Source organism: Notolepis coatsorum, assembly GCF_963971535.1.
Source record: "Notolepis coatsorum genome assembly, chromosome: 4".
NCBI classification, from domain to species: Eukaryota; Metazoa; Chordata; class Actinopteri; order Aulopiformes; family Paralepididae; genus Notolepis; species Notolepis coatsorum.
In genome coordinates this window covers 43,033,007-43,045,455 of record NC_140168.1, presented here as the reverse complement: position 1 = coordinate 43,045,455, position 12,449 = coordinate 43,033,007, and the positions used below count along the sequence as shown (strand labels likewise).

At 43.0% G+C, this 12,449-nt stretch overlaps 1 protein-coding gene across 2 annotated transcripts in view; it reads right to left on the bottom strand.

Annotated features, from left to right (window-relative positions):
- Positions 1–5,063: 5,063 nt before the first annotated feature.
- Positions 5,064–12,449, bottom strand: part of setdb1a (SET domain bifurcated histone lysine methyltransferase 1a) — a 127,625-nt gene continuing 120,239 nt past the window's right edge. The window contains exons 17-19 of one of the 2 annotated variants that reach the window (XR_014619557.1): positions 11,686–11,852; positions 11,147–11,230; positions 5,064–5,806 (exon numbers count right to left, since the gene is read on the bottom strand). Coding sequence is in view for 1 of the 2 variants with exons in the window: in XM_084312372.1 (XP_084168498.1) it covers positions 5,686–5,806; positions 11,147–11,235; positions 11,686–11,852 (377 nt within the window). In the remaining variant the exon portion in view is untranslated. Of the gene's footprint in view, positions 5,807–11,146; positions 11,236–11,685; positions 11,853–12,449 lie in introns of both variants that reach the window. The other variant, XM_084312372.1, reaches the window with a different exon arrangement.

The following is a 12,449-nucleotide window of genomic DNA, read 5'->3' as shown; positions in this document are numbered from 1 at the left end:
TAATGTGCTCATTTGGGCGTAGCTAATCGTCAATATTTTTTTATTACTAGGTTACTCGTATAATGTTTCGTATGAATACCTCCTTTTCAAAAGTACGTCTTTCTTGGAAAGAAAACTTATACAACACATACCCCCGCCCCCCCCCCCCTTCAATACTGTGTTTAAACATTTGTATCAGTAGCACAATACAATTAGTTTCATGAATGAATGAATGAAAACTTTATTTAACAGATTGCAGAATGGGTACAATACAGTACGGCTCAATACATACAATTGTTAAGGGGATGCAGACCTGAGAAAGACGTTTGTCTTGTTTCCATCAGGGTCCCCCATTTTCATTTCATATAGACATTTATGACATACACAACATACATGACATTTATGGCATAGGGACATATAGGTATTTAGTACTGATACATTTGTGACATAAGCGGTATTCAAATATACAGTACTGTTACCCCTAGATCCTGACAGAGTATATACATATGATGGGGAGGGGACTGTACATTAGGAGGGGGTGGGTGGGAGGGAAATATACATACGGCGGGGAGGGAATATATACATGCGGTGGGGAGGAGACTGTCTATTAGGAGGTGGTGGGGGTTTTGGGCATTTACGGTGGCCAGTTTCAAATTGCAGCCTCCCGTAGGTGCTCTTTAAGAGCGGTTTTGAATGTGGGCAGGGATTCACATTCCTTTACAGCTTTGGGTAGGGCGTTCCACATTGTTGTGGCATAATTGCGAAACGTGTTTAGTCCCTTGTTTGAGCCGAATCTGGGTTTAACATGATTTGTTGAGCTTCCTCTGGTGTAGTGGTTGTGGTATTCACTGACCTTTGGGAAGTATTTTGACATGTACATGGGCACCCCGGTCGTATAGTGTATCTTGAAGACCAGGCCCATTGCAAGTTGCTGTACTCTGTCGTCTACTCTAAGCCATCCTAGGTTGTCAAAGTGGGCAGGGGTGAGGTGGGTTCTGGGGTTCAGGTCAAGTAGTAGTCTGACCAGTTTGTTTTGTGATGTTTGTAATTTTGTTTTAAGCGCCTTTGAGGTGCTTTGGTACCATGAGGTGCACGCATAGTCATAGTACCCTTGAATGAGTGCTCCTGCCAGAGTCTTCAGGGTATTCTTGTTTACCAGAGAGGAGATCCGGTACAAGAATCTAGTTCGTTGGTTGACTTTTTTTATTACATTGGATGCCATTTTGTCACAGGAAAGATTTGCCTCTAGGATGGAACCCAGGTAGGTAATTTCGTCTTTCCTTGTGACAATATTGTCACCCACTGTAACTGAGAAGCCGTCGGTCTTGCTGAGTTTGTTATTTGAACCGAAGAGAATGGACTCTGTTTTGCCCATGTGTAATGATAGTTTGTTATCAGCGAGCCATATGCAGATTTTGCCTAGTTCCGTGCTGAGGGTTTTTTCAACCTGCAATTTGTTCTTGTCAGAGACCAGCAGGGCTGAGTCGTCCGCAAACAGGAACAAGTTGCAGTCACAGGCTGACGACATGTCATTTGCATAAATTAGGAAGAGTAGCGGTCCTAGTATGCTTCCTTGTGGAACACCACAGCTCACTGTGAGGGGGGGGGATAGAGTACCGTTTACCTATACCATCTGTTCTCTCCCCTCCAGGTAGGATTGCATCCAGCTCACTGATAAGTCAGGGGGCCAACACTTAAATAATCGCTTTTGGGTAGAAGCTGTCAACCTATATCCAGTATTCATGTATAACCCCTTGACATATGGCTTAGCTATGTTGACATATTTGAAAATGATTATTTTGGTAATTTAATCATTGTATGTAAGTAGTAAAATCGGACCTTTTTTCACAATGCTGCCAAATTAGTGACAATTTGCTCTGTAATTTCTAAAAACCTTGTAATATTATCCCTCAATATATCTCCTGTGAAAGTATGATCCTAACTAGGCCAATGAAGACAAGCCAACCTTTACCTTCTGCAGACAGTGCATGGACCTTGTGTCTATTCTCCTTGCGTTCACCCGGGCACGGAGATGTGGTGATTGGAACCTGTACATGTCAGCCTTCAAGAGCATGATGCCTTGGTTTGCTGCATATGATCACACCCATTACACAAGATGGGGTGCTGTGTTCATAGCAGACATGGAACAGCTGGCACAGACAGCACCAGAGGTCTACCAGGGCTTCCTAGATGGTGATTGTGTAGCCAAGGAGACCAAACACAGCTTCAACAAGGTGCCTTTCGACCATCGCCTTGAACACATCAATAAAACGGGAAAGGTTGCTGGAGGATTGATAGACATCACTAGAAATGATCCAGCAAGAAACCGTTGGTCCATCACCTACAATGAACATGCATCCTTGGCAGAGGATACCAGATCCCTGTTTGGACTGACACATGATGACGACGATGATGAGGAGACGCACAAAGACTGCCTTCAATCAAGAATCAAGAGGGATAATCACAATGTCATTCAACTTGTTGATCAGTTCCAGAGATACGTCTTCCAACAAGAGCATATTTAGTGTCCCTGAGAACTGGTGATGTTGCCTCAGAAGAGATACTGAATGACCTTACACATGCTGCAGAGTCTGGCAAAAAAACAGTCACTGAGTTGGTGAAAAACCGACTGGGCACAACGAACACAGACTTCCACGCCAGTCTCACCAAGAGAAAACCGAAAACATTCTCAAGCCTATACAGCACAGATACCAAACTTGAACAACTCAGATCCAAGTGTGTGAAGCCTGACAGGGATATGGTGGCTTAGCCACCATACTACAAGCTGGTGCAAAGGAAACAGAGCTCAGTCCCATCTGTTATGAGAACATGCACCATCATTGATGGAATGGCCTTAGTAAGAAGCCAAGAAGTTTGGATGAAAGCAGGAACAGCTAAGAAACCATGCTACATCAAAGTCCATCAAATCACACTACCAAATGAGATGCTCGATGGTCTGTTGGCATTTCATGCCATCACTGGATGTGATACTACGAGCCAGTTCACCAGAATTGGAAAAAGGACAGCATGGAAAGTGTTCCAGCAGTACCCGCATCTTCTCCACAACTTTGGTGAGGATGAAGTACCAAGTACCACTTCCCCATCCTTGGCAGAACAGTTCGTATGTAAGCTCTATGACCTTAAGTCAACCAGCAACTTGATACAAGAAGTTCGCTGTGCTCTTTTAAAAACTTAAAGCCAATGTTGATACATTACCACCAACAGAAGATGCATTGTCAATGCACCTCAAGAGGGCCCACTACCAAACGAAGGTTTGGAAACAGTCACTAGTGACACATCCACAACTGCCCTCACCAATCAAGTGTGGTTGGCAGATGAATGGTATGCTGGTCCCCATGCTTCTTACCAAGGAACCTGTACAATCCACATGCGTACAGCTGACAGTGTGTGGATGCAAGGAAAGTGGAAGTCAGTGCAGTACCAGATAGTGTCTCTGTTGCAGAAGAGGACTCTATTGCAGTGGGGTGTGTGGATGTGCTCGTGCAGCGTGGTGGTGCATGAACTCCAATGACATTCAAGAGACTAACGGTGAAGAAACCTATCTTGATCTGGATGTTGTGGTGCGGCCGCCAGAAAAAAGCACATCAACAACGAGATCTTCAGTGTGCGATGCTCAGCCCTCCACATCAGCACGTGCACTGAGGGTGCAGGGGCGTACAGATCACCGTCTGTAACCAGCAAACCTTGAGTCTGAAGTGTCTTCTAGGTCCTAACGGTATGTACCTGAGATTCTAGACTTACCAAGTTTACTACCTTGCTGTGCATCCAGTTGTTGTGCCATTCTGACCTTGTGTCTCTTTCCTCCTCAGTGTCTCCTGTGCCCCATTGGATTCCTGGGCCTGTCCTCGTAGACACCAGGATTCTAGTGCCCCACGCTGCCTTGACTACATCTCGTCTCCCGTGCTCACGCCTTAGCCTACACGCACACTAACAACACTCCCGACATTCCCATTCTGCACACAATATGCACTACACACACTTTGCACTCATAGACATGGTCAGGGACGCATTTCATATCCAGAATTCCAGTTGCACCATACACGTCCCAGAAATGTCCCTCCCTCTTCCAAATAAACACGCCTGTTGGCTTGAACCTGCCTAACCCCTGAGTTGCTCTGGTTCCTTCCGACCCTAACACTGGATTCATTTAATTGTTTTAGTTTTTATTTATGTTTTATGTAATATTTTGTATACATACAATGGTTCCCATTACTGGGAAGATGATCCTCAGTAATCCACAAAAATATTTTGTCTTATGGTATCCAAGTGTATGGTCAAAATACAACATTAAAAAGTCAAAAAGCATTAGCACGAAAGGTCACCTCGAGAATCATAGATTTCCGCTTGGACATTACATTATTCAAACCTGTGTAGTATTGCACTGTATCAAATTACTGTGCTCTAACTTGGCAAAAGTACCTAGCATAAATTGGAATCATGATTGCTAAATTATTTGGGCTACTATCTCATGTTTCCAAGCTGATATTCACTCTAAAAACACGTTTTCTTTTAGGCGCACATTTAATTTTTGACTTTTTTCAATGGTCTAGCTCTAACTTTATCTGACACAGTAACATCCATTTACATTCTGACACTTCTGCAGCCATCCCATTGCGGTCACCTTTCTTTTGATACCAGGATTATCTATGTGGCCCTTGTGATTGGGGAGATATTCTATACTTATTGTGGGCATGTCATTTCGAGCAGGCAATCTGAAAAATTGGCCTGAAATGTCTTCTAAAAGTCACAAAATAATTTTTCAAACTTGTCAACCACCCCAGAACATCTTACATACCGGTAGGTCCCCTCTTACCAAAAAAATATGTTGACAGCTTCTACCCAAACATGGCAGCAAAAGTGTTAACGGAAGCACTTTTCAGGATTGGCCCCCTGACAAATTTTTTTGGTCGATACTCTGGTAACGTTATGTGCCCTTTAGTGAAGGCATACTCTGCCTACTGTAGGCATATGGAATTTGCAGAAAATGAAGTGAAAACATTTAGAATGTTTGCCTTAGTATGTGTACTTTTAGAATAGACCAATAACTGAATTTGAACAAAAAATGTGCATCACAAATTTATTCAAGGTGAATGAACAATCAAACAAAACATATAAAAATGTCAGAACTTTAAAGCAAATACATTATGTACGGTATTACACAAATAATATACCTCTCATGCGTGTCGTAATTATGTTCCAGTCTGGCCACCAATCTCCCATGCTGTTGTAGGGCATGAATAGGTATTTGCTTCATACTCCATTCACAATGAAGTCGTCAATGTTGATTTCTCTCTTTGTGGCTTGGATTTTAGCAGCAGTCAAACAACACTGGTTCCCCATGCTTTGTTGTAGTGTGGGATAACGGAATGAATTTGCAATGTGGCTAGTTAACAAAACATAATCCTTCTGTAAAAAGCCAAATCTTTCACAATGTAAAAAAGGACAACATGATGGTAAATGGGGAAAGAAAACACTATTCATTTTCACAACAAGTGCAGGTGGGAAAAAGGAGGCAGAGGTTTTGAGATGCTTTTAAAAATGACTACAACACTTGAGGTCTTGAGGAGCCTGGACCCAAGTTCACTATTGATATCAGCAAATACTGCGACACAAAATAAACCTGTGTCCATTTACAAAGTTTAATATGTTGTTAATGTATACGTTGAAATGGTCTATACATTCTTTTCACAGTTTGCCTTGGCAGTTTTTTGAACCACAGCGACATTGTATTCCTCTTGGGATGCCTTCAGAGCTGCCTATAAACGATCTGTAGTTCCAGGTGAGTTCTGTACCAGCTTTGATGCGCCTGAGACACAAGAGAGGAGACCAAATGTCAATCAACAGCAAAAGTTAAAGTGAGCAATAATGTGCGTTTAGACATTCATTAATTCATTCAATCTTTATTTAATTTTGAAGGATCATTGAGAGCAAGCTTTCATTTACCACGATGCTGAGAAATACAAAACATAATACAAAAAAAGAAAATACAGAAATAGAGTAAATTAATTGAACATTTAAAATAATTAAAAACAACTAGACTGTGGTGAAGTGGTTTGCTATTAACGATTTAAACTGACAAATACCGTACTTTTCGGACTATAAGCCACGGCTTTTCCCCCTATTTTTCGACCATGCGGCTTATATAACGGTGCGGCTAATCTATGGATTTTTACAGCTAACTGGGCGCGCTCCCTCAGCTCTGTGACCGCCAGATCAGACTCCTAAATCTGCTGCAGCAGTGCACGCCTTGCCCCTCCTCCTCCCCCTCACATCAACAAACCATTACGGCAAGAGTCTAGTGTATGAGCAGCTCAGGGCTCCTCTTTCAACATGCTGCCTACCTACTGTACCCGGCGCTGCTAACTGGCTATCGTTATGAGAGCTAACGTTGCTACCTACTGTACCCAGCACTGCTAACTGGCTAACGTTATGAGAGCTAACGTTGCTACCTACTGTATCCGGAGCTGCTAACTGGCTAACGTTATGAGAGCTAACGTTGCTACCTACTGTACCCGGAGCTGCTAACTGGCTAACGTTATGAGAGCTAACGTTGCTACCTACTGTACCCGGAGCTGCTAACTGGCTAACGTTATGAGAGCTAACGTTGCTACCTACTGTACCCGGAGCTGCTAACTGGCTAACGTTATGAGAGCTAACGTTGCTACCTACTGTACCCGGAGCTGCTAACTGGCTAACATTATGAGAGCTAACGTTGCTACCTACTGTACCCGGAGCTGCTAACTGGCTAACGTTATGAGAGCTAACGTTGCTACCTACTGTACCCGGCGCTGCTAACTGGCTAACGTTATGAGAGCTAACGTTACTACCTACTGTACCCGGAGCTGCTAACTGGCTAACGTTACGAGAGCTAACGTTGCTACCTACTGTACCCGGAGCTGCTAACTGGCTAACGTTATGAGAGCTAACGTTGCTACCTACTGTACCCGGAGCTGCTAACTGGCTAACGTTATGAGAGCTAATGTTGCTACCTACTGTACCCGGAGCTGCTAACTGGCTAACGTTATGAGAGCTAACGTTGCTACCTACTGTACCCGGAGCTGCTAACTGGCTAACGTTATGAGAGCTAACGTTGCTACCTACTGTACCCGGAGCTGCTAACTGGCTAACGTTATGAGAGCTAACGTTGCTACCTACTGTACCCGGAGCTGCTAACTGGCTAACGTTATGAGAGCTAACGTTGCTACCTACTGTACCCGGCGCTGCTAACTGGCTAACATTATGAGAGCTAACGTTGCTACCTACTGTACCCGGAGCTGCAAACTGGCTATCGTTCCTGTTTAAACAAAAATGTTAATAAATGGGAGCTTCCTCAAACAGCCATCTCTTTCCCGACAATCCCCTCTGTGCACGAACCCTTACATATGGTAATTAAACATTAAAACACCTGCGGCTTATAGTCCAGTGCGGCTTATATATGTACACATCATTCAATTTAGCTGCTGCGGTTTATATTCAGGTGCGGCTTATAGTGCGAAAAGTACGGTAGATAATAATGAATTGAGTTTTAAAAGGTGCATTGCAAAACATTCCATGTTTCCGGGGCACAGAAACTAAAAGTATTTATATAGTGCTTTTCTAGACACGCAAAGCGTAAGGTGGAAATTGTCTCCTTCACCACCACTGGTAGCACCCAACCTTGGGCTAAGCAGGCTCAATGGCTTCCATACACTGGCTCCAGGCACATATCACACTACACAATGGCTGAACGGCTCAGGAGACAGAGATTGACATCAGCCAATTAACTCAATTCACGGCCAGCCGTTTTATCCATCCTTGTACTCAATGGGCCACGCTTTAAAAGATAGGGATTTTCACTGTGCGTCGCAGTGTTTGCAGGGCTATATCTATATTCTATATTATAGCTATGGAGACAATACTATGGCTCATTTGACAGTAACCATCCCTCGTCCAACATGTAAAAAAAGAATAGATTTTTTTCATGTATACGTTCGCGTGTTATACCGTGGTGAATATTGTATAGTTTCAGAGTGATCCTGGCTAATTCCTGGTAACTGCGTTATGGAGAGATATGTGAATTTTGCTAAAGGCATTCGCGTTGCTCGCCTGGACACGTTACTATTTCCAAATCAAAGGTATATAATAGGTATTATGTTTCATCATGAATGCATCAAGGGGAGGGGGGGGGGGGGGGGGTCGTTTTTTGATGCTCTGATCGCCAGCAACGGCATTCGTTTTGAATACTACATACGTTGATCGGCTGGATCGATATGAAATCATTGTAGGATCAAGGTGGAATTGACGTCAGATAGTCCAGATAGATAATGGTAACACCGAGGTCCGTGAGCCTGTAATGAATAAAACAAATTGAATAAAAGAAAAAACTGCCAAAACCCGACTATACTCTGGTATGGCGCTCAACCACTGGCAAGATAACCCGACTTTACTCAGGTATGGCGTTGAATGAGTTAAGGGGGGAGGGATGATACCCGATTGGGAATTTGGCCAGGAATGTCGGGTTCTTTAACCCTTTTCCCGCCAATAACGTCGTACGACGGGTTTCAAGTTCATGCGAATTCTGCCAATAACGGCGTACGACGTGATTCTGATCATAATTTCATATTTTCGCCATGGTATTCATATTTCACTCACGGAGCCTTGTCATATGCTGCGGGACTCAGCACAACTCTGCAACGCTTCAAAACTGCCACCTGGTGGCTGATCGGCGAGTTGCCAAACAGGAAATGCCCGTTGCAGCTCGGTCCGTCCCCTAATTCCATCCGGCCACTCGTTTATCGTCGCGGGACTCAATACACACACCGTGGATATGGATCTTTGCCATAACTCTATAATCTACATGATTTGGGCGTGTATTAGTAATATACAAACCAGAAATGGATCGCCTAGATCCCCACCACATAACTGGGATCTGTTTGCTCCACTCTCATCGCCCAACGGTACGAGGAGACTGACGTGAGTTTCAGCGTTTTTGTTTATCATTTTCGATACAAACTGCTCTGATCAATATATCACCCATACTACATGAAGCATCCAACGACTATCACGGAATTATAAACGACACCCCCCCCCCCCCCCCCCACCTCCGTTCACCCGCGCATGATCAGTCATAACCCTTAGGACCATGTACAGTTGAAATTTTTAATATAGCGTCGATCGGTATCAAACTGCATTTGATGATCTAATATATGCATTTGTGCCTATATCTCACGTTCTGGGAAATACTGCAGAAAACAATAAAAACATATTTATACTCTAGACGGTATTTTCGTATGAATGTGAGAATGAAAAAGTAAAACGTTCCTACATCCTGAACGATAGGTAATCGATGTTGAATGGGCCATAGTAATGTCAATTTAGCAATACAATTTAAAAAGTTATAGCCCTGCAAAGAAGGTGAACATCTCCATAGACTTACAGTACTGGCAGAGATCAAACAGCGATGGATATAAGCGTGGCAGAGAATGGGTTAATGACCGAATTCAGTCGGGACCTCAGTTTAATGTCTCATCCGAAGGACGGCACTCGCATCTGTACGGTCTCCCTATCACCGTAACAGGGGCATTGTTACTGACAAGTCCAGAGGACAGAGTGTCCCCTGCTGGACAACAACACCACTTTCCAACAACGGCCTTGACGGGGCTCGAACTGGTGATCTTCCGATCATGAGTCCGGAGCTCTACTCATCTAGCCACGCTGCCGGACAATAGTATTAATATAGTATTAATGTTTGAACTCCTCAAATTTTATTCTTTATTCTTTATTATTATTATTATTTAATTTTTTCTTGTTTAAACTGTGGATTGTTTGTTTCTTGTATATGGTATAAATTATTACTTTGTGTAAATTAGGTTGTACGCCGACCATCAAGTAAATACTTGTTTAGTTTAGGAATAAGGGGCAGGTAACTATAAGATTTATTCTTCTTCCTGCTCCTTTTGTCCATGGTATGATATTTATGATTGTGTATGAAGAACTGATTGTATTGATTCCATGTCTGGACGTTCCGATACCATTTTTTCCTTTCCGATCCGATTCCGATACCTAAGCTTTGGGTATCGGCCGATACCGATACTCATCCGATACCAGTGCATACATTAAAAAATTAAAAAAATTAAAAAATTATATAAATTATAAAAGTTTTTTTTATTTTAATACAGCTACTGTTTTATATATACTGTTTTTTAGTAAAAACTATAAAGTAATGGTATTTATTCAACAACAGGTGATTGTATAGATTAGTATTAGTATCAGTAATTGAAAACTATCTCAATGAGTTCACCCACGGAAAGGTTGTTGGCACATTAGTTCCACACGGACATTATTCGTTGCTGCACTTGCTTCCACAAGAAGGCTCCGTTTAGTACCAGAGGCTCTGTTGTTGTGATTTTTGCACAATAAATATTCAACATTCTCTTTTGAGACTCCGCCTCAGACTCTTATCATTTGGCACTAAAAGCTAAACATTGTCGCCGATATGGCTGTCCGCAACATGTCATTAATTGTGTACGCGACGTGCAATTGTGCAATGACAACGTTACCGTGAGCTAGGTTAGCTAGCATGAGCTACCGGTATATGGAAAGACTGTAACGTTACTGCCGGTGACATTGTGATTTAACTTGGAATACTCCTTTGCCAACTTGCTGTACTTTGCTTGCAGATCTGCAGCCATTATTGCTGGATTATGAATAGCCCCAACTTTAGCCAAGGTAACGTCAAAGCTAGCTTTCGGTTAGCTGTTCAATGCTAATAACACCAGCCACCAAGCGAACTCATCAGAGCTCCCCGTCAACAGCGCTGTCGGGACGATGGCATTTTAAGAAAGTATCTGCTCTGCTGTTAAAATGACAAATGGCAATTGACACTTTAATTCACGGTCGATTAAGCACACGTTTGTTTTATAATGCTCACTCAGCGAGTAGGGTATATCTACAGAGCCCAACGTCCGCAGTGTTGTTGATAAATGACGTCATATGGTATCGGAGCGCAACATTAGAGGGTACTCGCCGATACCGATACCAGCATTTTAGGCAGTATCGGCGGCATTTCCGATACTGGTATCGGTATCGGAACAACTCTAATTCCATGTGGCAAATAAAACTCTGAATCTGAATAATGATCCACTTCCTGCGATGATGAGCCACTAACCTGCTGGTGAAGAAAGCCAACCAAGGAAAGCGAAGGTCGTGCGTGTCCACAAAGACATTCTGCTCAAAGAGGTTGGGGCTGCAGCTGTGCTGTAAGAAAGAGGAACATGTCGGTCTGTGATTCAGCTCAATCTGTGATAAGACATACTATCTGCGATACACAAGGGTCGGCGCGCAACAGTGGCCCAGGAGATAGAGGGGCCGTCTGGTAGTCGGAAAGGTTCCCGGTTTGATTCCCGCAGTGTGTCAATGTGTCCTTGAGTAAGACACTTCTTGCATGGTTGCCTCCGCCGTCGTTGTGTGAATGTGTGAGTGAATGGGTGAATGTGAGGAACAGAAATTGTAAAATTGCTATATAAATGCACCATGGCATTTACCATTCATCATTTACACAAACACAGTATGGTTGTGAGAAATTCTAGGGGGAAGTGGCTCAGCTCAGTCTTTCATCAGATGCCGTCTTTCGGGTGTATACACAGAGGAAGAAGTACTAGGTACAATACACAATCACAGTATCATTCTGATAAATTAGGGCCTCACGTTGAGGTAGCGTGCCACATTCCCTTCCATCTTGGAATCGATAATGTAGCACTCCTCCTCCTTATCGAAGAAGCTCCTGGTGGTGGTGGTGGACTCTACCAATCTCTTTTCCCGCACAGGAGAGTCAGCAGCAGATTCCCCTTCAGAGCTAGACATCTTCTTAGGGTCTGTGAGAGAGAGGTACGTCAACACACAAATTTGGGTCACCAAGTATTTTAATCTGGACTAATATTATTATTATTTATTATTTGTATTTATTTATTATTTATTTATTTAAGCCGTAGCGTCTTGTTTATACATACTGTACTGTATGCCATGCTGAAAAATGACCGTTACTGTACATAGCATTAGTGTACATATTGTGGCAACCCCTGGGCTAACATCACAAAGCAGGACAGTAAGAGTGAACAGTTTTAAGGGTACCGACCGAATTACATCGGTACAACAGAGTACCGATTCATTCTAGATCAATTGGTACCAAATTTATACCAAATTCCAGGAACTGGTACCAGGATCAGTTCAAATGTGAAGGTACCCAACCCTACTGTTAATCCACTTGTATTTGCCCTCTCCCTCATGATTCTTAAAACCGTAGCCCTCTGAACACTGCTGTACTTGGAACAGTACTTCGGAATACAGAATTTCAGTACTCTGCCCCAATATTCCTATTCATTATATACATTCTCCAAGTGGGATGAGGCCTTTACGGACTGTAAGTCCATCGTAAATCACGCTGCCGCCCCTGCACCATTTTCCTTCTCTTA